At 40.6% G+C, this 26,904-nt stretch overlaps 1 protein-coding gene across 2 annotated transcripts in view; it reads right to left on the reverse strand.

Moving 5' to 3' along the window:
* arhgap10 (Rho GTPase activating protein 10) overlaps nucleotides 1–26,904 on the reverse strand; it is a 52,658-nt gene that overhangs the window by 11,175 nt on the left and 14,579 nt on the right. For both annotated transcript variants that reach the window (XM_085459006.1, XM_085459005.1), the window contains exons 2-20: nucleotides 24,998–25,093; nucleotides 24,802–24,863; nucleotides 22,890–22,961; nucleotides 22,571–22,672; nucleotides 20,986–21,096; nucleotides 20,263–20,367; nucleotides 19,656–19,785; nucleotides 19,061–19,167; nucleotides 18,834–18,928; nucleotides 18,121–18,202; nucleotides 17,889–17,931; nucleotides 17,715–17,783; nucleotides 17,206–17,280; nucleotides 13,974–14,058; nucleotides 12,483–12,541; nucleotides 11,007–11,112; nucleotides 7,598–7,757; nucleotides 5,159–5,300; nucleotides 234–399 (exon numbers count right to left, since the gene is read on the reverse strand). In XM_085459006.1, coding sequence (XP_085315132.1) covers nucleotides 234–399; nucleotides 5,159–5,300; nucleotides 7,598–7,757; nucleotides 11,007–11,112; nucleotides 12,483–12,541; nucleotides 13,974–14,058; nucleotides 17,206–17,280; nucleotides 17,715–17,783; nucleotides 17,889–17,931; nucleotides 18,121–18,202; nucleotides 18,834–18,928; nucleotides 19,061–19,167; nucleotides 19,656–19,785; nucleotides 20,263–20,367; nucleotides 20,986–21,096; nucleotides 22,571–22,672; nucleotides 22,890–22,961; nucleotides 24,802–24,863; nucleotides 24,998–25,093 — 1,867 coding nt within the window. The remainder of the gene's footprint in view (nucleotides 1–233; nucleotides 400–5,158; nucleotides 5,301–7,597; nucleotides 7,758–11,006; nucleotides 11,113–12,482; nucleotides 12,542–13,973; nucleotides 14,059–17,205; nucleotides 17,281–17,714; nucleotides 17,784–17,888; nucleotides 17,932–18,120; nucleotides 18,203–18,833; nucleotides 18,929–19,060; nucleotides 19,168–19,655; nucleotides 19,786–20,262; nucleotides 20,368–20,985; nucleotides 21,097–22,570; nucleotides 22,673–22,889; nucleotides 22,962–24,801; nucleotides 24,864–24,997; nucleotides 25,094–26,904) is intronic.

Raw genomic sequence — 26,904 nt, forward strand, 5'->3', positions numbered from 1 at the left:
AGACTAACAGCTGTGCTTTGGAAGCAAAGACCAGTTAATTAGAAAACACTCTAATCAAACATTAGTTATTAAAAACAGAGTTTACCTTTGAGAATGGGATAACTTGATGTGAAGCACTACTAATTTGAAATCATTTTCATTTGTGGCCTGATAGCTGAAGATCTCACCTCACAAACATGCATTCTGAGCGCCCGCATGCGACATATCGATTTGAGACTTAGTGAAGAACTCACCCGGAGTTGCTGCCTGAGGAGAGGCTGGCATTAAGAGGGGCGTGGTCACTCTTCTCCATATTCACCTCTGAGGCCGAGGCTGATGATGACTGCGATGACACAGATTCATTGCTGCCCATTGATGTCTCATCTGGAGCTGGGCTGGAACTGTCTCCCACTGTTGACACTGGGATAAACAATTAACATGTGTTTGTTTGAGTTAATTACATCTTTTTAAATAATTTTAGTCAATGGTAAAAGGTTCAGTCTGCTCAAGCTCGCCGACGATAAAACAGATGAATAATTTATCAACACATGAAAACAATCCTGCATCAACAAGGGACTTTGTAAATCAAACTGCTGTCAAAGCAGGCGAGACTTACAACCAAGTTTGTGTTGTTCGTTACACTTGTGAAGTCATAGACAGGAACCTAAGAGACAGCTGGGAGAGCCGAGCTCTTGTTTTTCACTTTTACTGTGACGTAAAGATTGTGCTTTTAGGAGATGAGGGAGGCACAAAAGGATAAATGTAAAAAAACAAAAAAAACAAAACCACAAAATACAACATTTATCTCTCCCCCGATAAATACATCAATTATGAAAATGTCTAAGAACTGGCTTTGTGTACAGTACAGTGATAAACTCTTGAGCCACCCTCATTTCTTTATATTTTGCTAATAAAATAGGAAATGTGTGCAGTGATTTATTGAAACATGTGCAAACATACATGGAAGTACAATATATAGGCCAAAAACAGAGTTTGTACATTTCTAATGAACTTGAAAGTCAATATTTGTTATGAACACAGCCTGATCTTTCTTAGGCAGCTGCTTCAGGAATAGTTCTCCAGGCTTCTTGAAGGACATTCAAAGCTCTTCTTTGGATGTTGGCTGCTGGCACTATTCTCTCAAGATGATCCCACACTGCGTCAATAATATTGAGGCCCGAGCTCTGGGGAGGCCAATCGATGACCAACAGTGTTACACTGTGAGTTTTTCTATCCAAGTATGCTTTTACTGCGCCGGCAGTCTGTTTGGGATCATTGTCATGGTGAAAAATGAAGCAGTTGTTGTTACAACTTGCTTCTTATACGCAGCACTAGATGTGAGCAGAATATTGTTGCTAGCCTACTGTTCAAGTCTTTTGTTTAGAGGTGGAAACCCACCAAAAGAAAGTTTGCTTAGAAGGTGGTGATGTCAGGATATAAATCTGGTTGTAAGAGACAGAAGATGGCCTGAGGGTCTGCACCAAAGATTAATTTATACTGTAAATTATGCAAAGCTTCTCTAGTGGAAAAAAGTTAAAGTTAAAAGTTAAAAAAAATCTATTGATTAAACTTGAGACCACTTTATAATGAGAATGAGTTCAATTTATTTTATGCATTATTATATAATTTTATCTACAGATTTTGACAGTACATTTTTTTGTAAAGTGCTCTAAGAAAAAGATCACATCTGATGAAATAAATATTAAAAAAGCAAAACACACCCAACAGTAATAAACTGGCAGCTAAATCTTTAGCACCTTTTACATTTTAATTAAATCAGTAACAAACATGCAAGTGATCTGTAATCATCTTGAGAATAAGAGCCTTGTAAACCACAGTTGTTGGAAAGCTTCCTGACACAAATACTCTGATTAAAGCACCTCTCTACGCATAGCGTGCCGTCACATCTGCGAGGATATCAGACACCCAGCACGGCACGTAGAATCATAAGAAGAGTCACACGCATACATAAACACTGCTCTCTCTTACCCACTTCAGCATTCTTAAATTGCTTTTACTCTTATTATGTGGGACCCATATAAAAGACACAAAGGTTAAAAAAGGATTATGCCTTTCATCCCTGATATTAAAATACCCCACAGTAAAAGCTAGCACAAGGGAGACAAAGAGAGGCAATCTGGTAAGCAGATTTAGACTCCTTTGGTATTGTGTGTGTGTGTGTGTGTGTGGGGGGGGGGGGGGGGGATTTAACTGGCTGTGGATCAGAAACTGCTAGAGTTAGAGTGTTTGGGTCAGTGGGTCAGGTGACCAGCTCTCCTGATGTACCAGAGTGGGACTCTCTTATGCTGCAGTCTCCCAGTCAATCTTTAGAGAAAGTAAATTTTTAAGTAAACAAAAACACAGAAAAGACCCAGATGCAAATCCCTTCAAACAGTATTAGAGAAAGAAGGTGATTAAGTTTAGTGTGTCATCTGTAGACACTGTTATTCTGCATAGCACTCATAAGGGAACAGACAGAGTGAGTGATTTAGAGCTCAGCAGGGATCAGCGGTAAATACACTTAGTTGCCAGTTTATTTGTTACACCCACCTCAAACTAATGGATACTAATATTGTTGCCTGAATGCATCCGACAGTGATAATGTTTAGTTTTTGTTTAAACCGCCCATTAGAAAGATGCTGATTCGACTTCATGATAATTCTGGATATTTTGACTTTGTGTTTCTGTTCAACAACACTGTATTACATAAAGCCTAACCTCCTTGGTGCACCTCACAACCTGGCAACACTCTATTATGATAATTAATGCACAAAATATGTATGAGTGTACAAATTAGCACTAAAATAAATTAGCACTAAAGTTTTCCCTTTTCAGGTTCTTTAAGACAATACATGTTGGATTTTAAATTGCCCCTCAACAGAATCTCAACTGGCAGCTTCCTTGTGTAGACCTAGAACCAGCGTAGACCCCCCTTTTCCTTCAGAACTGTCTTAATTTTTTGCTGCATAGATTCAACAAAGTGCTGAAAACATTCCTCAGGGGTTTTGGTCCATATTGACATGATAGCGTCACAAATTTGCAGAAAATTCTTTTGGCTGCAAATTGGCGGCTCTATTGAACTGAGATCTAGTGACTGTAGAATAGAGCAGGGCAATATGACCAAAAATATTTATCACGATATACATTTGAAAATTTGCAATAACGATATAACTGACAATATAATTAACACTAGACAAAATACTTTACAACTCCACACCTTTGTTAGTGAAAAAAAAAACCCCAAACATCAATATATTTTCACTTAAACAAGCAGCTGTTTTTTTATGTGCATTAAAGTTATCTAAAAATGTAACAGTGCAAATTCCTTGCTGACAGTTTAACCAAAAGGCATTTCCAGTGGAAATTGGCCGACATATCCTCAGCATAACCATGCATAATATCCACAAAACTTAAAAAGAGGTTATACACACACAATACGGTAATATTATGTTGAAGTACGTATCACTCCGCGAGGCGTCTGCCTACGATAGCCGTAATGCTCCAACAATCCATCAAGCGGTGCGGCTTTGTAGCTTAGCAAAGTCGTACTCAAACATTTGATAGATTTTCGAGCGCCGTGTACGACATAAAATCGTTTCGAGGTCAGTAAACACAACCGGAATTCATACATAAGGCACACGGGATTATAAGGGGCACTGTCGATTTTCAGAAAAATCAAAGGATTGATTTTAAGTGTGCCGTGTTTTCCAAAAAAAACACGGTAATAACGACGGCCCGCTAGCATGCTCTACCAAAAATAGTGCTTTGTTGTGTATCTGACGGACGAAAGCTAAACCAGTTCCACGCCACTGAAGTTGCCTCATTTTTACAAACCAATTCTGGTTCATCCGTTTCATTCAACGATCCGCTTTCGACCTTCTCATTTTCCGCCATGTGCGTATGAAAACAAAGGCACTGCGCATGCGCGTTTTACCCATAATCTATCGCGATATTTCATTTTCTTATCGTTGCCCAACATTATACCGGTATTACCGTGAACGGTATGATATGGCCCAGCCCTACTGTAGAGGCCATTTGGGTACAGTGAACTCATCGTCATGTAAAAGAAATCAGTTTGAGACGATTTGAGCTTTGTGGCGTGGTGCGTTATCCTCCTGGAAGCAGCCATCAGAAGATGGGCATGCTGTGGTCATAAAGGCATAGACACAGTCAGCAGCCATACTAAGCTAAACAGTGGCTTTTTGAATGATGGTCAGTTGGTACTAGTTGGCCCAAAATGTGTCAAGAAAATATTTTCTGCACCACTGCACTACTACCAGTTCGAACCACTGATACAAGCCAGGCCAGCTCTATGCTTTCATGTTGTTTGCACTAAATTCTGGCCCTGTTATCTGAATACTGCAACAGAAATCGAGACTCATCAGACCAGGCAAAGTCTATATAGTTTTCCATTTTGGTCCAGCAGCAGCCTTGGTTTCCTGTTCGTAGCTTAGGACCGACATCCAGCGTGGTCTTTTGCTGCTGCAGGCCATCTGCTTCATGACTTACTGAGTTGTGCATTCCGAGATGCTCTTCTGCGTACCTTGGTTGTAACCAGTAGTTACTGTTGCCTTCCTCTCAGCTTGAAACAGTATGGCTATTCTCCATTGACATCAACAATACATTTTTACCCTCACTGTATAGTTTCTTTCTTGTTTCATCTCTGTAATCTCTAGAGATGACTGTGTGGGGAAAATCCCAGTAGATCAGCAGTTTCTGAAATACTTTGCTATATTCTATAGACCAGCCTGTCTGGCACCGACAACCGTGCGACGATCAAAGTTATCGGTTTGAGCTTCAGCAGGTCATCTTCACCATATCTACATGCCTAAATGTATTGAGTTGCTGTGTGGTGTATCCACATAGCCGCACATGGAAATGGAAGTAAAATAATATTTTCCAACATAACAGATTTATGTTCAGTTCATTTGCACTTACTAAAAGTCTCAGGGCAGGTATTACTCACTTGTTGCCACTTAAGACCTCTTGGGCCCTACAAATGAATAAATGCTAAGTGAGATGCTTGCTGAATCACTATAGTGCTTTACAGCTAAAGTGAGGAGCATTTGAACTTCTAGAGCAAAAAAATAAATAAATTCCTAAACACATTCACAACACCTTTTATTTAACACACCGAGAAATGTGAAAATATACAGGTACAAACTTGTACATCTCTTACCATTCTGAATGTCAAGGGCTTGCGGATTGTAGACAGCCAAAGGCCGATTCTGTCGACTCATTTTCTTGGACTGCCTCGTGGGAGCACAGAGCACTGGGGCAGCAGGTGAGAGAGGGCATGACTCGGGAGCATCTGTAAAGATCTGAATACACATGTGAATAAGTGTGTAGCAAAACACAGCATACACAATGCAGATACTCCTAGACTGTTGAGCTGCAGCATGTCCTCAACTGAACCAATGTGTTTTGAAAAACTCACACTCTTTATGTAGTTGTGGATGGAAAAAGATATTTGCAGCAGCAGCAAGTTCTCCTAGGAAAAGTTGAGCTGCTCATTGATTGGACCCTAAAAACTGCATGTGAACAGATTCGTGTGTGTGTGTGTGTGTGTGCGCATGTGTGTGTGTGTGTGTGTGTGTGTGTGTGTGTGGCCAAAAAATTAAAAAATAACTAAATAAATAAATAATCACTTCCCCATCTAGAAATCCAGGGCTAAGTTAAGGTGACGTTTTTCCTCCGAAAAAAATTGATCCAAAGTCAAATAAACAAGGTTTGGACTTGAGGAGGACTGGCCAACTGGCAAAGCCTGTTTACACCGGGCCCGTGTTTACATATAAACTTCAGATGTGGAGTTAAAAGAGAATAGGGCTGCAGAGAAGAGGAAGTCTCAGCAGAGCCTCAGAAAGGATCACAGATGAGGAGAGGAGGGAGGTAGGGAAGGGAGAGGAGAGAGAGAGAAAGTGAGCGAGAGTGTGAACGGAGAGGCAGATAGAGGAGGGGGAGGGGGGGGTGGGGGCATGAGAGAAAAAGTTTGTAGGAGAGAGGCAGATAGAAAAAGTGAGAAATCTGATATGGCTGAGAGTTTGTGCTGCCTCTCTCTTCCCCTCTCGCCTCTCTCTGCAGATGGAGGTGAATGTAAAGCAGAGTCTACTGTTGGTATCTGGGGGTATCAACAGTCTGGAGTGGGACTCAGCTGTGAGGGAAGTTAATGCCCGTCTGTCTGTCTGCTCAACTTTTCCCCTGCTCAAACATGCTGTACTTTCTAAAATGCTCTTGCTGCATTCTAACACTACATCTTTTATCACCCGGCCAGTGCTGGATACCTCTAGGTAGTCTAAGGACACTAGCGGTGCGCGCGGGGCTGGCTGGTGTTGTTTTTGCTGGTGTTGTTTTTTCTGTATTTTCTCACACCCCGTTTTAGATTTGTGAGTTTGGGTGGAGACATTATTCGCAACACGCCTCTTCTTCATTTTAATGAAGCTTGGAAGGAAAATAAACACGACGAGCTCCCGGTTTCATCTGATTCTATGCAGCGAGTGCAGCTCTGCTCCAAACAGATTAGAAAACTAATCTCAAACCTTTTTCTCTTCTGACACGGAGAATTATCCCCGTTTGAGGATTGACACCGATTAATGACATTCTGGGGGAGATTATATGATCCTGTGAACTACAGGTTATGAAACAACTCACAACCAAAATAAATGCATTCAGACAGGCCTTTCTGAATGTAATAAAATGTGTGCAACAATCTACGGAGTAATCAAAAGGCTGAAATTGAAGAGAAAACCATGTGTTTGATTCTGGTAGAAGCACTTAGGGCTCCCCCTATTGGAGAGCCACACAAAAATATGTAAATTAAACTAACATCGAGCTTCTCTGCGCCTCAATAACTGGGTGAAGGGTATTCTGTCCGAGCATGTTTCATTATCTGAGCTCTATGTCAACTCGGAAAAGCTTCCAATAGCCACAAATTACCCCATCATCTAGTATGATGCATGTTTTTGCCAGAACACTTACTCAAGAAAGCAAAAAAAGGTTTTCAATGCACACGTATAAACCACCCTCACCAAAAACAAGAATACCTGCAGAAGAAAAGAGCATCACATCTCCCCTAATTGAGACTCTTATTCGATCCAGATGAAACTCTTCTGTCAGACATAGTACAGTACGTGCACTTCTGTTCCAGCAGAGAAGTACCAAATAATAATTTAGGAAGCGAAACACAAAACCTCTAACAGTAATAAAGCGCCCCGTTCCAAAAAAGACTCGCAAACACATTTTTTGCTGCACTAGCACATTTATAATCTGTCAGTTTCGAGTAATTATGCACCACATAGGTAGGTAAACAACAAGGTGCTGTGAGCAGCTTACTGATGTCATGTCACCTCAGATTTCATTTCGTGCTGTCACTTGTTACCTGGCGCTGCCTACAGTGCTTAGGTTTTAGTGAATATAGTTGTGGACTGCGAATTGCAAAACAGTTGTATAGAAAATGTTGCACTCGCAGGATGAATCCAATGTGAAGAGTCAACACAGTTAACGTGTGTACAATCAAAAAAAGTCAATAGAATACAATAGAAGGATATTCCCATAGACACTTATACAGTCTATAGAGTGCACTCCACTAGGCATATGATAGATTATAAAGTCTGTGTGTTACCTTTTCATGGTGTTCAATGAGGATTTCCACCACAATGTTTTGGAACTTAAGGTCCATGATGGCGGCGACAGTCTCCTCCTGTGGCCTCATTAATGTGGGTCCAAACACCACGCCCAGGTTGGCCACGGTCATCAGATTCTGCTTGCTGTGTGCCGCCACGCTGGGGAAAATAACCACTCACATTATAGCCGCTTAATTTCAACTAAACAACTTAACTTCACAAAGACAGGGTAGTCCAAGAATAAAAAAGGGCAGAGCTCCAGTAGCGTAACTGTAATGGGTCATTATTTCCCCCTCCCCCCAAAAAAGTTACATAAGCAGATGAGAAAGGGAATCCAAAAATAATGTTAAATAAAGGCTTAGTCGCTGGCTGAAAAACAGCCCTTGAACACAAGACAAGTTTTTTCTACCCTTCAAAACTGGAGGTGGTAAACCACCCAGATCTGGATGCACTCATCTTCCAGCTCATTAAATTAGTAGATGGTGGCCTATGCAACAGCTAGTTCAAAGACATTTTTAAACCCAATGTAAAATAATGAATTTGATGCCAGCAACAAATCCCAAAAAGTTAGGACAGGGCCAATGCTTATTGCTGCACTCCAGCATCTCTCCTGTGACTGGTAACTGAGGAGACCAACTGCTGTAGTTTTAAAAGCCAAACGTTTCTCGCTTGAGATAGGGTTTCAGCTGCGGGGCCTCCTTTGTTATTTGTATTTGTATTTGTAATTTCATTATGACGCCAATCGGCCCTTTCAGACATGCACTCCTTCCCATTAATCTGATGGTGTTTGAACTTGTCAGCTTCGTGTTTGTATGAGCGCCCTGGCCACAGTTGCGATTGCAATCTTACCAACTTGGCGTGTGTGACACTACTTATTTTCTCTACAACACAAGTCTAAACTGCATGCAGTCACATTAGCAGATAGAAACACACGATTAAGACTGCAAATCTTGTTCAGCTCACTGAAAGGTTTGAATTTTTGCTGTTGTCATCTAGAATCGCCATTCCTTATTTAGTAAAGGGGCAGCTGAAGCACACACAGGCCCGAAAACACAGGGACACTGCTTCTAGTGACAGTGACAGATGGAACTAAAGAGTGAAGTTACACTACTCTAGTGTCACTGTTGACAATGCTTGTGGGCACAAGGGCAACAAGTCTTGAAGCACATTATGCACAGTATGCATGCGTATGCTGTCTCTTTTTGTCATTCTTACATTTCTCAATAAACCCAGGGGGAATACTAATGCAAACATGACCCAGTATCCATGTACTGTACAATGTTTTCCATGTCAGGAAAGGACTCATGGATGACTCGTCAATGTAGGATTGTAGGTAGAACCAGTTTAGCATCCTTTCATTTTGGACTATGCCACAGAGTGTGGTTTAGCAAAATCTGTGCACATCTTTTTAATAATTATGGTGCCTTCACAGATGAAAATCACCCTTGCTATATGCATTAATGTAACCCCATGCCATTACAGATTCTGGTTGTGACTCCTAAAAGTAATTACTAATTTCAGATGCCCAAATTCTCTGCAATTTTAGTTTGAGAATTTTTAAAACTGCTGCCGAAATATTTGCTCCTGTAGTCTTTCAGAGCATAGCAGCGGTTAACACATTCACCTTACATCCAAAAGACCCCTGGTTTGAGATGGGCAAGAGACACGAAGCTAGTCTAAAAGAAGGGTGGCTTGTTCATGAACTCCTAGTGCTGGTAAATGTGAGGATAAGGGTATTTCATGTAAAATGTGTGCCAAATCAAATATGCAGATACATTTGCTGTGCTGATCCTTTGGGAGCAGAAATAAGGGAGCAGCTGAAAGTACCGCGGAGTCTTTTCCTCTGACTCAGTGGCATTCACAATCACATTACTGATCAGTTCTGTTTGTTTGTTTTTTAACTTTAAACAACATCCCTTTTATTGTTTTGTCACTTGTTGATGGCATTAGAGTCAAGCATATATTTTTTTAAAAATCACACTTTCAAGTTTTACTTTTACTTTAGTAATTGTGAAAGACATTAGCCAAAATGACACCTTGCAGCACTGTATGATGCTTTGTGTCATATGAAATGTATATAAAACGCTTAAAAGACACTACAATTAAGTTTAATTACTATGAACTTTCTATTAATATTTTTGTTCACATATAATTATTCTGGGGGATTTTTTTCAGATTTTCTTTTCAAAAGCACACAACATGGCCATTGATTAAGCTTTCTCTTTGTGTTCTGAATGCGAGTATGTATTAATCTCTTCATCATATTGCCAACGCTGACATGTAAAGAGGCCAGGGGATGGATCCACCTTACCAAATGATATTTACATTGAGGAAAGACTGGAGTTTTATTTAATGTCACCTACATCCATTCCAAAACTGGGAGTTCAATAGGTACAACTATATTAAGTGGTCAAGAAAAAGAAAAGTTGAAAAAAACCTTTATTTGAAGAAAAAGTTATACGGACAGGTGAAGAGATTTCATACTCCAAATATGATGATATGCAGTGCAGCTGCAGAGAGACAGTTTAAATAGCTTCAAAGGATGCCTTTGAAGACAAAAACATTGGTGACAACTCACATTTATAACATCTCTGAAACCATTTCAGATAGGAGTGTGAAATTCTGGCTTTGCTTCCTTCCCCTGCAGGACATGCACACACGCCAACTTCAGAAAAATATTCGAGTCTCTCCAGTCTGGAGAATTTCACGCTGGATAATCCAAATTCAATTTCAATAGCGCTGCCTTTTTACCACAGCCTGATTCTGCAGCGGGTTTCTATGAAATAAGATCCACCAGACTTTCACTGCCTCAGGGAAGAGGGATTATTTACTTATCTTCAATTTGCTCATATTTAGTTTATAAAAAGCTTGCTGAGGTAAAACCTTGTAATGTTAGCTAACATTATTTCTTAAAATCTTTCTTCCTATCTAATCTCGCAAATGGAATGATGCACAATAGTGGTCCGTCCAGGGGTGTATACAGTAATCTCAAGAGAGGGCTTAATTTGAGTGGTCTATTTCATTTCGTTTCGCCCGTGGGCTGCAAAACAGCATGATGAACAGGTACGGCAGGCTACTCAATCCTCCCTCGACAACTTTAAATATACAACAAAATGACCTTAGAAAAAGAAAAAGAAAAAGAAAAGAAAAAAGAATCGAGACGCTAGTGGCATCAATTTTCTTACCCAGCAGTCACTGAGTAGACAGAGAAGAGATGGAGTGACAGCAGGGAAGGGGGAGTGAAAAGAGTGGGAGTGAGGGAGAGAGAGAGAGAAAAAGCATGTGGAGTGAGAATAAGGAGACAGACAGGAAGAGCAGAAAGAGAGAACTGAGAGAGAGAGAGAGAGAGAGAGAGAGAGAGGGGGTGGAGATTGGCTGAACTATGACCAAGGAACTATGAACACTCACTTGGCCAGATGCTTCATAAGCAGCCCGAGGACTTGTCGATTCCTCTCCGGTAGTTTGTGGACCAGGCAGTGGACGGCTTGGATGCGAGACTCGGGACTACCGCCCTCTGTTCAAATGCAGAAACAGCCGTGTACTCATATTAAACTACAAGGAATTCTCTGTGCTCCTCGCATGGCAAGGAGCCAGCACAGCTCAGATGGTACACTGTACAGTAGGAAATTTAAATAGATGATGAAAAATTCTAGTCGCTGCTGATTTGAGTGAGGTTTCGAGGTAAAGAGCTCTATGTTACTTCAAAAAGGCCTAAAAGTATTTATCGGAAGTCTGGGAATGTTTTAAAATGAGCAAAAGTTGGTGGACCTTTAAGCGTGCAACAATCAGAGGCTATCCCTCTCAAGTGTATGGGATTAAGCATTAGAGGAAAATGCATCCCAGTTCAAATAAATGAAGAAGAGGTGTGATGGTGATATATGGTCTGAAGCCTCCCAGAATTTGGCAGCAGGGACCACTATGCTGGCGGAGAAGATAGCTTTACGTTACTGTCGCTACCGTATAAAGGGTTGTGTTAAAACCCCCAAGATCATCTCTTAAACACTTCCTCACACATGGGCATCTGACCGCCCACGCACTAACACACACAGGCACACAAAATATCATTACTATGGGAACGACAAGGATTTAAACATGGCAAAAGCTTCTTATGGATGCTGTCATCCATCAAAAAAAATATTCATTGCTAATCCATTTTTCCCCCCTCGTTATGAGGGCATTGCGAGCGCCTGATAAAAATGTCAACCTGATCCAATTATAGCACTTGTTGTAATAAGATTCAAGTTTGGCTTGATTTAAAACATTTCATACAGAAATTATGTTATGTGGGCAGAAAAAAACCCCTATTTTTTCCCTTCTTTTTTTTTCCTCTTCAAGGTCACTGGATGATTTTGATCCAGGATCTTTAATGGCTTTTTTGGCCACAAATTTAGTCCCATGTTAAACAGGTAGCGATTATATGGAGATTGGAATAAGCTCATCTGCAATGAAAAGACAAATGCAACTAAGCCAAAGGGAGCTGAAAGCCTCTTTGGTAGGGTTAGAATCAAGAACAAATGCACTGAGTGCTGCGAGTAACACACTGATACCACGCAGGAAGACATAAAAAGGCGATAATTAGCAATCAAGACACGCACACACCACACAATAGCTTTCAGACATAAGAAAGGTGACCACTGTTGCCCAACTTCCCTTAAAAGCACAAAGTTTAAACAAAGTTAGTAAAATTTAATTTAAAAGTGTTTTTACTGTGTCTCACTTCACTGCTCCTTTTCAATAACCCCCCGAAGAAGAACTAAGTAATGAACTCAGCTGCTTCAATTGATAAAATGCCCATTTCGCACTGATACGGCACATACATACACTTCTGTTTGCGTATGGTCTGCGCTCAGATGAAGAGCTGGTACATGAGGCGGTAGAACTTACTTGCGGGGCTAATGAACTCTTTGTAAAGTTCATAGGTCATCAGCGGCTCAGGAAGGCTCCTTCGCAGAGATAGTGAGAGAAAGAGAGACGGGTTGGGGGGCGGTGGGAGGGAGAAGGAGAGTTAAAGTGAGCAAGAGGGACAGAAATAGCTGGCACACTGTTTTATAGGGTCTGCACACAGCAATGATTAATGTGGCCAGGCCAGGAGATGGAATTAGACGGTGCACGCGTTGAGATAACCAAGTTCATCTGAAGGTACTTTCACACTGCAGCTGGATAGTGGCCAAAGCTACTTAGCCTCAGAGAGAGAGGAGATTGAGGCCGTTTTACTTCAGCAGGTCATGGAAGTAAAAGACAAATTAGAAAAACACTGTGTTGATTTAATATAGCACGTCAATAATGATAAGGGTACGGTAACTAAAATGCTGAGGTAAAACTTCTCAACTAAGTAATGTCCCAGAGTCCACAGTCCTCTCCATCAGTCTGCTTTTTGGAAGTGGTCAGTCCACACAAGTTTAACCCCCCTGACTAGGTTCATCATTTACATCCTAATTACATAGCAGTGACTGTTTGAAGACCTCCATAGTGACAAAATAAAACAAGTAATCGAAACCCCCCACCCCAAAAAACGGTATTAGTTTCTTTTTAGTATTTTTAATATGCATAAAAGAAAGCAGGCAAATTCCCAACTTTAAATGCAAATTTTCCTCCAATCAAGCAACAAGCAAAGCCAACTCAATTTGTTGCAACAGCATGTCGACAAAATCAGATTGGCATTTAAAATTATACCGCTTCATCTTCTTGCAGCCAAACTACATTTTTAATCTCTGAACTTCACCCACACTCGCTGCCAACCTGGAAGGAGTTATTGACTGTGGAACATGCATATCATGAGCATTATGAGTTCGCAAGGAGTTAATTATACAAAGGCACTCTGCATAATTAAATCTGTAGCCATTTTATAAAATAAAGCATCGACGCTGGATGCAGTGTTTCGCATTCAAGCAAGCGGAAAGGACCGCATTCATCAAAGGAGTTGTCGTGGGGTCAGAAATAGACTTGCTTGGATGCACAACAGCACAGTTTGACGGTTTATAAGATGAAAAAATATAATTACCTACTAAGCGTCTTTCCCCCCAAATAAGAGTTCCTGCACTCTTAACAGTGCAGCTATTAACATCTAATGAAGACAAAAAGCTACTGTACTCTTGAGCTGCTGAGAAGGGATGGCGGTAAGCTCTATTTGTCATATTTCAAATTAATTAGACGAATTAATTAAAAGTTTGTTAATAGGTACAATTCAACCAGAGGGTTTAGGTGTAACGTCTAGAGCTGAAGTGACTGCAAAAGCGATCAGAAGAATCAATTACCTTATTTAAACACTTGCTGTGCTGCAATGTTTTAGTATCAATGCTTGCCACTGCTTGGTGAAACAAATAACTCACAGGTGTGTGCGTGTCTTTCACATTAAAACATCACACTAATCCTTACCTCAGATAAAGCTTCAGTGCACTTGTTATTGTCTTAACATCCCAGTCTTCGCTGGCTGACAAATCCACTTCGTCGCTCTTCTCATCTATAAGAATCACAAACTTAGCATCACTGCAATTACTCACTGACTGAGGTATTCGCACCGAGGCGCCAATTAACTACCCTGTTCATATTATGCACAACAAATATGTGATTTAAATATGTAACTTGTAATTAGCCATATGAGGATAAAAAGCATTCCTGCTAGCCTTCGGGGGTCGCGTTTCGCCCCAGAGGATATGGAAGGAAGTTGCAGCATCTGTAGAGGGCTGCTGGCTTTATACTCATTACAAGTTTAATTAATCCCTTACTACTTCACTGACTCCACAGGGACTCCAAGGGTGTGTTGTGCTGAAAATTTGCGGGGGTGGGGTAGGGGGGGCTTTAGTCACACCGTAAGTAGCCTCTGATGAACTACAGAGGAAGTGCAATGTGTCAGTGAAGTGTTTGGAGTCTGACACATGTACAGCTTAGGGTCTTAGCCACCACACAGACTTTAGCTTCACGGGTGTTAGGTGGTCTGTTAATAGGAAATCTATTTATTTTTTATTTGATCTATCCACTGCAGGCAAGAGGACCGCGTGTCTCTCCGTCTGCATAATCCACAAAATTGCCTGTCCAGTGTCAACTTCTGAAAGCAAACGTTTTTAGGAAGCATGTGTAGCCAGGTGTGTCTCCACATGTGAGACTGATGGAGTTTGCAGAGGTGCTGTAGTCTTGCAAAAACAGGCCTGATTTGGCCAGGTCGGTGTATGCACAAACACAGCTGGAGCAGTTGGAGGAGCACTGATTGCAAAACTGTTAACGACACAGCATCCACCGAGGTTCAGTTCTATATTATTTTCTTTTGTGTTAGCAACAATAAAGACTAGGCAACCAACACCGTGCTGTGTGGGGACTTAATAAGCACAGCGGCAGAGTGACATAACACCAGCAGAAAAACTTTTCATCATACACAAAATATTAAGAAGGGAAAAGTTTGTTAAATAAAAATAGGGAATTTACTCTCCTTCACAGACTTTCAAATTTGAGGATAAGCTGATTGAAAGCCTGGACCAGTATGAAAGTAAGCCTATTCATGAGATAAGTAAATACCACATCCTGACCCAAACCCGAACAAACAAGTGATGTGCAGAAATTGGAAATGAAGCGATGGTTGTGTGACGTATGTGCTGTAAGGATGTTCAGTGGCACTAAAATGTAAAGACTAAGATGTGCAACTGATGCCAACTGGAAAAAGAAGAAGGGAGGAAGCAAATGCTGTTCAGGATTAAGATGAAGCAACAACCACATGCAGCACCTGTCAGTGTTTGCTTCCTGCGTGACTGATTTGTTCTTTTATTCTCAAACAACCAGCTCACAGGTAATTCTTCCAAAGTGCCTGACCCACGGTTAACCACTTACCCGTAACTCTATCTCGGTCGATTTAGGAAACGCCTATATCCCCACCTTTCCTGAAAGGTCTCAAACCAAAAATAGCCGACATTCAAACTAGAAAGGAGTCGTAGGTTATAATTTTTCTCTCAAGATTTTTCATTTATTAATTTTCTATAAATTATACAGTCAAAAAAGCACCTCATTAGCCTCACATTTTAATAACAGTTCCTTCTTACTTCAGGTGTGGCTATTCAGAGCAGCTATTGCATGAGTTTATTTTTGCGCTGTGCACACTCACACTGCAAAATGTCCTAACCGCCTGCTTGGTTCATCTAGTGACAGATGACTCTTCTTTATCATCTGGGTTTTTTGGGCACAAAGAGGCCACAGTGTGCCTGGCGGGTCAGTATTCAAGCGATACCATTTAACCAATGAAGGTGCACCATAAACCTTTTCAGCATCTGTTCAGGTCTAATTCAGTGTTTAACAACTTTTGCTTTGAACTGTAAAATATTAAATGCCTGACTTTGCTCCTTGGAAATGTGCATTCGTTAAATTTACCTATGCAATTACATCTGGAGGACCAAAACCTCCAATTCAGCAGCTATTATGACCATATCGCCACCGACACCACACGCTGCCCTGCCCGTTCTGTCTGAACCACAGACAGGTCAGAGAGGGAACGGAGCTCACTTTTACAGGTTTCTTCCTGTTATATTGTTGTCTGTCATTCAATAGGTGCCGCTCTCTTTGTTTGTACTGTAATATGATGGGAGAATTTTGTATCACTTTGTCCTCTCAGATTGGACCGTGGCCATGTTGGTGGGTGAGAGATGAAAAGGAGGAGGTGTGGGAGGATCCAAAGTCTTTCTTCAGGGTTTAAAGCTTGTTTCACCCACTCACTGTGAACTGTTGTATGCAAGAAATGTTTGTGAATGTGTCTGTGGAGAAGTAACACACAACTGCTGTCATACATATTAGTCATTTCAGGGATAAAATACGAGTTGCGTTTAGATAGAAATATTTAGGCACAGATTAAATCGTTATTTTTCTTTAAATGAGTAACATGCAGATTCTCAAGACTAGTGATGGAAGTTTTCTATACTTTAAGGCTTTAAAGAAACTTCCGTAGCAGAGCATTAATGGAGTCTACCGCATGAGTCGGCGGGCTGGAAGGCTGCAAGGTTTTGGAGAGGAAGCTGAGACAGGCTGGCGGCTGCCTGAGTTTGTTGTCATTCTGAACACAGAGCTGAAAGTGAGCTGGTGTCTGCTGGAGACAGCAGGAAACCAGAGAGCAGACAGGGAGCAATGGAAAGGACAGAGGACAAGTTCTATAGAAAGGGAGTTGAGTGAAAGGGATTCGAGACGAGTAAGAGGCATAAAGGTAATTGAGAAAGGCAACTGACAGACTAAGCCATCTGCGAGCACACAAGAGGCCATCCTACTGGCGTGTTAATGAAGGAAAAGCCAAAAAGCAGAAGAATGTGAATAGGATGGACCTCGTTGGGTTGTCTCAGGGGGCTTAAAACTGAATGAAAGCGAAGCCAAGCTACACACTGGCACTTGTTGCACTTCAGAGAGCCACGGGTACCAGTGGGCTGAGTCACGGGATGATTTCCAATCGCTATCTTTTTAATATCACCCCTAACAGACACATCCAGACACATCCATTACATCAGCATATTCAACTAACTAGGGGCGACCTAATTGCACAGAGATAGTGCGGTGGCATTAAATTAAAATTTGTAACTTTATTCAGTCCTTACTTAAAAAACTAAAAATCTATGTGAGAAAAAGAAGAGAATGAAGAACTTACCAATCATTAATGAGAGGAGCTTCTGGACCTTGGAGCTTACCCCCACAACCCTATACAGGCCTTGGTCATTAATGCCTAGAATATAACAATAATAAAAATAATACACCTCTACTTGCATATTACTTACAATACAATAATGACAATTATTGAAATAATATATTTGCAGCATGATTTCAATTTTAACCAAGTTCATTATGAGGTAACAACATGCATAAAAATATCAGTTTTTAGAGGATCTTTTTATGAAGAGGTGGCCAGATAAGAGCAAATAAGTAAGAATAATGCCGTGAAAAGGCAGTTGCATGTCTTCAGTACAAGGTGCCTGCAGGTGATGCTGGGAAGTCTTTTGCCTTTTCAATACTGGAGAAAGTCTGCCCCCTTGTGTACAGATAAAGGCTTGCATGCATGTTACCTACTATTATTACTATCCACCAACACTGAAATTTATCCTGCAATTTTCCATATGCTAGCATCAGATATTTACATTATTAAATATATTTATAGCTCACCTCTTTTCTCTATTGCACTGATGGAATTCTTCACAAAACTGAAACCAACGTCATCCAACTGAGCGTCGACTACAGGTAGGGAAAAAATGAAGACGAAAAAAAACACCGATGCTTATAAAATTGTGATATCACATAATTTTACAGATTCAGTGTCTGGCACAGCTGGATCCTTACTTCCACGTTCTTTAGAATAAGTCCTCATAAGATAATGTCCGACCTGTTAAAGTAACAACCACAAAACACAGACGTAGAGTTTTAAAGTTTACGCAATATATTTTTGGGGAGTTCTAAGTATATGTTGGTGTAAAGCTACATGTATTTGCTCTCTACAAGATGGCAGTTAAAGAGAATGTATTAAAACTCCATGAGTGAGTGGTAGATGATGACATTGTGAAAGCTGACTCACAGGCTCCTTCCCACCCATGGCTTGCATCCAAAACTTGTGGTCATCCTCAGACAGAGCCTGCACTGTAAGCACCGTTCCTGGCCTGGGAGAGAGCCATACCACACTTGTATTAGGAAAAGCATCAGAGGTATAGTTTTGTAAAATATTAAGGAGTGCATGAAATGTATTTGCAAAAAAGCAAAAAAAAAAACCACCCTCTGCCACATACATCTTAGATTGGTTGTACTACAAAGAAGAGGCCAGCTGGTTTTATGACACTTCCAATCATGTAGGAACAAATGGGTATCAAGTTACTCATTACAGGGCGAACAGATGTGTGCACTGACATTTCCATTCTAAATTTAAGGTATTGCTCTTCTATTAATACTACAGAAAAGGGGCGGCGCAGGGTTAAGTTCTGTGACAAAACGGGATATATATTACAGCATGATGCGTGAGGGCGGTCCTCCAAAACAACCCCTGCAGTGCTGCCCTCGGCTATCCAAAACATAGCAACAAACACCAAGTGTGTGTGTGGAGCTAAGCCCTTTAGCAAAACAGATCTATGTGCTCTGTGAACAGTCTGTGGACAACATTTACATTGTGTTCAAGCAAAAGTCATCCAGCAGGCAATAACAAATAATGTGTCACCAGTAATCCAAATTAAACGACAAGTTTAATACAAGCAAGATTTTATCACAGTGTGTTTGAGAACATAGTAAGTGACAATATACCGATCTGTTATATCGAGGTCTAAACAGAACCTCCGGTCCAACACATCTGTCGTTTTCCGGACACAGGATTTGAGTGTGATGGACTCTGTTTCCCCCTGGAACAAAAAAACATCAAAATATGGTTGGTTATTTAAAAAAGAAAATGCATGACAAAATGAACGTTGTAATGGAAAGTAAAAGACTGAACAGAGTCTGATTTTTTTTTAGTGTGCGGCACTTCCACTCACAATCTTTCCTCCTGATCGGTGGTCAAAAGTCACCATGTGCAGGATCTTTTGCTCTTTAACAAATGTGCAGTAACGCTTGACCCAACTTGAACCAAAAGGAGGTGGCCCTAGATGAAACACAAATATTAACAACATACTGTAAACATTTCATGTGGTTTAAGTCATAACAAGCCCTTTTGGGCTCTGCTGCAACACGCTAACACACAATTGACAGTTCCAGTGTGGTTCTCCCCGGATAACGCTCGCAGTTTTCGCAATGTCCTTTTTAGCGAGCGAGTGACAAAAATATACGCAGCAGTAAGCAAATTCAGTTAAAACATCTACAGTGTCAGCAACAAGTGCAACTTCAGGAACTTATCCTGTGTTTCAACTTTCTGTGTCACGCTACAGCAACGTTGCTGCTGATTTACATAAAAATATCTGATATATCACCTCCATTTACACATTTGATTAGCAGCAACAACAAAAAATCCCCTTCTAATAAGGAAGAGTTATATTTGTGCTTTTTTTTGTCGCTCAGAGTTTGGCTGCCTGCTGCGCTTTATTAACTAAAATGTTATACACATACTATTACATGATCACAAACAAGTCTTACGTTTTTCTTGTACATAGAGGTAGCCTTCAAAACTGATGGGACTCGTCTGTCTGTACTCTTGCGGTGCCTCTCTGATCCTCTTCATCAGCTCGTTTACTTCCGACCGAGTGCCCTCAAATCGATTCCTTGTCTAAGAGGGAGAGGAAGCAAGCGCACACTCCAGGAAGTCACTTTCGGCCGCTTGGTAGGGATGGCCTCCAGAGGCCTCATTAAGTCACAGCTTGTATTTTTATGGCTTCCATAAAACACCTTCAACTTTTTGAAATTAGCTGCTAATTTACAGTATATAAATGTAAAGGTAAGAATGAAACTGTGTCCTGCAGGATAGGAGAAATCGAAACAACAGAGGTGTGACCTGAAGCGGTAAAGAAAACAAAACATATTTTTCTCAGGAGTTGATGGCCAAATGAAGATAAACAGACAAGTAAATACTAGATCGGAACATGAAGAGGCCTTTTTCCCTATTTAGTGACCAAAAAGTTAAAATTTAATCTTCTGTTTTCTACACTTAAGACCTTTCTTCTGTTCCTCTCAAAGTGCAAGGGAAATGACATATATAAACATTTGCTATCATGGTAACAATTAGGCAAAAAAAAGTATTATTTACATTTTGAATATTAATCTGCAGCTCTCGTTTATAATGGTCAAAGTCCTTGGCGAGCTCAAAGCCCTGGTGATAAAAGGTGAAGACTGTCTGAAAGAAGGCCAGCATCTACAAGGAAAACACATGAGACGAAGAAAAAGACCAGAGATAAAAGGTCAGCAAGTAAAAGAGAAACTTGCAAACTATATCCACATAATGACAGGATACGATGGAATTGTTTAGTAACTTTTAGTCAGGCAAAAACTTGTGACGGTGTAGGACTTCACATATTGCCTTTTTGTTTTAATACGGAAGGGGTTTGGGATTTCTGTCATAAAGCAATACTGTTATGACCATCTGTATCTGACATTAAGTGTCGGGATCTGTAATTTTCCATAGTGGTTTTAGCTGTGACAAATCTACTAATCTGAGTCAGTATTAAAGTTACAGATTTCGTTTCCCAAGAAAGTAGATCCTTACTTACAAATATTTTCACATCTATTAGAAGGTAGGCACACTTTGTACAAGGGGAAATTTCAAAGACACCAACTCGATTTAGTGTGGGGTTGTTGAAAATGCACCCCTAGAAATAGAGCTCTACCTTTTAATCCATCATTTCTTACTGTAAATCAGGCTAATCCCATGTACTGTATACACTAGCACATCGTTTTTGTTTTAAGACATTCATTGTGGTATGAATGAAACACCGCGCCAGTGCTTTTATGCCATTTTAGGTCAGTTACGCACCGGTTCCACACACTCAAACTTCTTTCTCTCTTGGATCTCCTGCAGTTTACACACGTAGTCCAGCGACTCCTCCTGAAAGTGCCTCCTCATGATTTCCACCTGCGTGTCTGCCTGGAGAGGTGGAGAACACACCCCATCATAATTATAGTTACAGGCAGAAGCGCAGAAGCAAAGAAGAAACATCACAATTTTAGTTTTTTTGGTGCAATTTGGGACATTGAGGTCTACCTTGGTATGGCTTTAAATTGGTATAGAAGACATACTGAAGTTAGTAAATCAAAATCTGACACCAATGTTTAGCTAATTTCTACCACCCCCACCAAAAAAAAACAGGTTTGCTGTGTGATCAACCTCCATTTCTTGTCTCTTTGGACAAAGAAAAGCCACACACGCTAAAACTTTGACAGGAAAGAGACGAAAACTGAAGGAAGTGCAGGGATCCGTCTTCAAGGACGGCAAAAGCAGTACAAGTCAAAGCGAACTTAAATGTCATTCAGACCATACAAAGACTGCACAGGACACCACGGCTTCCTTCCTTGTAGCTTAATGTGCAAACTGTTGATAAAGTGAGAAACACAATCTTTCTGATATCTATCTATCTGGCCATTATCACTGCTTCTTGTGCTTTGCAAGCCAGAGCTAACCCCACTGACTGATGGTGAGAAAAGACACACCAGTATTCACATCTACGGAACAAGGGGCGACACTGAACTCTAACCTACCAGTAGGGAATTTGAACAAAGAAAATATCTACTTATTTCATTTCTGTGATTATTAGTATTTGAAAAATGCCCAGAAGTATCATAACCATCCAGGAACTACAAAGCAGCAAGGCTTGAATACTAGAAATACATTTTAAGTGCCATAGAGTATGCATATTTTCACACTACAGCAAGTTTGTTTCAATATTGTCAAGTAAACATCCAGCTCTGATTACTACAGATACCAAAGTTCTCACTTGTAGTTCACACACCAGGTTTATATTTAGTATAAACTGTTCACTGAGTTGTCCTAACAGCTGATGGAGTTCATGACCCTTGTAGCAAGGAATGAAATATGGGGTCTATTTATACAAGTCTGCTAAAAATCAGTATTGGTGCCACAGACTCTTGTCTTATAAGAGTCCCAAAGAATACAAAACCCCGCAGTCGTGATGTTAACAGTTCTAACCACCCCCTGGTTGGTGGATCTAACGTACGGGCAAGCTTTACAGGGTTTCATCACAAAACACAAAAAAACATTGTTTTGTAAAAGGTGGCTCAGTTCGTCGTAACTCAAAAAATGTCAGCTTGTGGTAGTGCAGCGGGGATTGATCCACAAACTGCAGCAGCCACGGTCAACCTCAGAGGTGCGGTACAAAAGAGCACACATTTCCTTTTCAAACAAGCCAGGAAAACTATTGCTGCAAGGCATGCCAGTGGAAACCCAAAGCAGTCGACCAGGTTTTGCAGCCTCATGGCACCGAACGATAAAGCCAGAACCGGAATTCAGACACTAAACAAAACATCTGCTTGAATAATCTTACTGTCATAATAAATTCATATCATGTACGTCACACAGAGCGGTCAGGCAATGATAAAGATACCTCTTGCAGTTGCGGCTCTTTCTTCTTTGATGACATATTTAGAAGCTTTTCCAAAGAACTGTAGTATTTCTCTGTTTCCTTTTCATATCTCTTTCTTTCCGCCTTAACAAAATACAGGGGGGAAAAAAGCAGTAAAATTAAAGGAGAAGAAATACTTCCTTATTTTTGGGAATTAAAGTAAGAAGCTGTATGTGTAGTAAAATCCATTAAACATTAACTACAGAAACTACAAATGCATTTTTTATAGTTATTAAGGGCATCAAGCCTACAAAAACCAGACTGTTTAAGGGAAATAGATTTTGGAATGAGAGGCCCTTACCCTTAATGCACCAAGCTGCTCTTTCCTGAACTTCTCCAGAGGTTTCATTAAGGTTTCTGTGATGTTCCTCATCTACGGAGAATAAATGCCTTCATTAGTGCTCATTTCAGTGACATGCTTCATTAATAAAACTTTTACTTACTTACTTACTCACGACATTCAAAACTTTCCAGTCTTAACGAACGAGCGGTTCTCTGTAGTTACTTGCCACTACTCTTGCCACTTGTACCATGTTGCATAATCCATCCTTTCATTTTAATAATGCTGCCATGCTTTTCAGACATTTGCACATTGCAAAACAATGACAAGAACATGTGCAATTTTTATCTGTTACTGTCCTTCCTTGGTGACACATTATCTGGCCCATATTTACATACTTGAACTGCCACATGAAAAAACTGTGGACTACCACCTGGAGCATATTTGGCTTTGCACCAGTTGTTGTCTATTAGCATGCCAGCAAGGTAAACAGACAAAGTATAAGGCCACACTCGGCAGCTTCTCTGCTCAATGGTAAATGGCCTGCATTTGTATAGCGCTTTTCTAGTCCATAGGACCCCAAAGCGCTTTACACTACATTCAGTCATTCACCCATTCACACACACATTCACACACTGGCGATAGCAAGCTACATTGTAGCCACAGCTGCCCTGGGGCACACTGACAGAGGCGAGGCTGCCGGACACAGGCGCCACCGGGCCCTCTGACCACCACCAGTAGGCAAACACAGGGTTAGTATCTTGCCCAAGGATATTTGGCATGCAGCCAGGAGGCAGCCTGGGATCGAACCACCAACCTTCTGATTAGTGGCTGACCTGCTCTGCCACCTTAGCTACAGCCACCCCATCTCAAAGTGAGTCAAGATCACATTGAACTGTAAGTGTAAACATTGGGACTTCATTCCCAGCTCATCCTCTGCCAATCCTCCCCCCAAAAAACCCCAACCCAAAACATAAATAAGTATTAAAAAAAAAAAACTGTACTGCAATCATTCTCAGCCAAGATGGCTGTAACTTTATATAAACAGTATCAATAGAATCTTTGTGGAGATTTAAAGCTGAAGCTCCATTGTGGCTTCTTAAAAGTTGATAATATGCCAACATTTGAGCGGCTCAATGTTTCGTTTTTTACCTCTAAACAATACTAATTACTAAAAAAAAACTTTTGTCTTCCAGTAGTGCATTATTAAAGTTACTGTACGTAACGTCTTTACTCCAGAGTTTCTTCTGTGCTGAGAACAAAGCATGTCTGTACTTGTTTGGCCATAGTACTTTTCCTTACGCTGCATGGTGATGTCATCGCACTTTACTCTGAGGATTCCTGCGCTAAGTCTGTGCTTACGGTCTGAGCATGATGCTGTAATAGGCATCTCCGCAAGCTACTGATGATGGGTTCACTCCCTAACCCCAGACAGGCATTACAAGAAGATGGCTGGAAAGTCTGCATCTGCATTGTAAGAATGCTTCAAACGAGTAGCACTGACAAGTGTATCAATTCACTATTAGATGGGATTTTTGTGGTTATACTGGCAGCTATAATATTGCTACCTGTGGCAGAATAGCTTTATGGCAATATACGGTCATAAACACTTGCATTGTTGTGGATCTTGTTGGTGGTAGCGCTTTATTTGATCTGGCTTGGTACTTAAAGTTTGGGTGTGTGATGAGTGTTGTGCGTAATGTAGTTATGGACTCTTGCTCTCTCTGTAGCCACGCCCAGGCAGGGCATGTGACAGTGACCCTTAGACAGCCAGAAGGGGAGGATATGTGCAAACGCTAACAATATTGCAACAACAGCTGGAGAATATGCTACAAGTATCCTACATTATGAGCACTAGACACACACACACACACACACACACACACAAAAGGTACAGCGGGCTTTCAATTAGGTTCTAACGGGTCACTCTCACCATCAGCTCTCTTTGGTCTTCAAGGTTTTTGAGGAATGCTGAGAACTCTTGCAAAGACTCATCTGAAGAAAAAACAAAAAATAACACATACAGGGTTAAAGATATTAGAATTATCAGTTGCACTCGTCTAACAGCACGTGTTGGCAAAAAACATATGGTTAGCGCCTTCAATATGAGGTGGTTAGCCCACACTTACCGATACATTTCTCATCATCGGTCTTTGCATCGCCAATGTACTCAAACTGAAACTCTCCCAGGCACTGGGCGAACTTGCGCTGTGCCATCCCAAGCTCTACAAGGAAATGTCAAAAACATAGTAAACATCAGCCTCATTGTATTAAAAAGGGATTTTACAATATAAATCATAACACACTACAACTGTGTGTCATCCTGGGCACCACCTGTGGAAAAGTGACATAATAAAGATAGTCTTGAAAAGTAGGTCTGCTGCACTTAGCTGTTAACCACAGTGCAAACATCCTGTCTGTCTACATCCTGTTGCACATCAAACCCTCGTGCACCAGCAGTGCAGGTACCACTGCTTCACATTTGCCACAAAACAGGGCAAAGTATATTTAGCAAGTCACACAATACACGAGTAAATGCTTTGATGCTAACAATGTGATGCTTAAAAGCTAGACAGCTGTGAAGCCAATACATCTAAATTAATATACACAAATTACAATATCGATTTCCCAAATGCAATGCAGTATTATATTTTCCTTTCCTAAATAATAACATTACATGAACCCCAAAACTTGGAAAATAAAATAAAATGTTTGGTTTCTACAGCACTTTGGCAATGCTTTTTACTGCCTGACTAAAGGCAGGTGACTAGATTACTGGAAACTTAAAATCATCACACATACAACAGGACAGCACAGCAGTTAACACTACTGCATCACAGTGAGTGCAAAGGAAGCAAAATTGGCCAGAGGTGTGAATGTCAGCATGAATGGCTGTCTTTCTTCCTGTGTTAGCACTGCAATGGACTGGCAACTGTTCCAGGGTGTAACTTGCTTCTCACCCTAAGACAGCTGGGATGGGTTCCAATTAGGGCTGCTCAATTAATCGAATTTTAATCACGATTACGATCTGGGCTTTCAACGATCATTAAAAATGACTGAGCCGATTATTAGCCCCTCCCTAATTTATCCGCGACACCTTAAAGGCCGGTCCGTGAAAATATTGTCGGGCATAAACCGGTCCGTGGCGCAAAAAAGGTTGGAGACCGCTGATTAAGAGGACCCGAGGGAAGCTCGGAAAGCTAAGCAGAAGTTATTTGGAGAGTGTTGGTTGAAAAGAGAGTTAAAAAAAAAAAAAACTTCAGTGGTGTTGCACACTATTTTATATTATTTTTTTAAAGTCATTGTTAACCCTTTAAAGCCGGTCAGAGCAGCACGCTCCGTTTTGCGTAACTATTTTTAAATCCCTGTAGAACCTGAACCGTGTAAGCTAGCGCAATAATTTGTTTTGCATATGAAACCGGAGGAGTTGTACTTACATCTGATGCCATCAGCTTGTCCTCGGTCACGGTTTCGTTCCACATATAGCTTTGCAAAAATTGCATAAAAAGCGCTTGCAGGAACAAAAACATAATATTCCAGAAACACGCTTCGCCGTTCCTATCAGCTGTTCGTAACACTTCCCACAGTGAAATGATGCACATGCTGTTTTCTTTGCAAATTTGCATCATAGGATTGTTTTTTGTTTTTCCTGCAGTATATAAAAATTGCTGTATCTCCAAAATAAAACTATGAAGACACTCAAAATAAATTTCCTGTGGTGGGAAACTATTTTTTGCAACTTTGTGGTATTTAAAGTTTTGAGGGATAAGCCTCTTAAATTTCTCCAAGTAGAAATATATGTAAACAAAACAAAAGCGATTTTCAATTTTTTTTTGTAGTTTATTGCACTTTTTTGCAATTTATGTAATTACTATGCACTTAATGCATACATATTATTAAAATATGGGCTATAACAGTTGTATTGATGTATAGCAACTTGAAATGCTCCCACAAATGGCACTACAGCATGTAAAAAAAAAAATATAAGCTCTGGTGGACTTGGTTCTATAGTAGGTCTTAAAGGGTTAAATAAATA

The sequence above is a fragment of the Copadichromis virginalis genome, linkage group LG6 (assembly GCF_057382275.1).
Source record: "Copadichromis virginalis isolate Kocher_CV1m ecotype Utaka linkage group LG6, C_Virginalis_male_GT1.1, whole genome shotgun sequence".
Classification (NCBI taxonomy): domain Eukaryota; kingdom Metazoa; phylum Chordata; class Actinopteri; order Cichliformes; family Cichlidae; genus Copadichromis; species Copadichromis virginalis.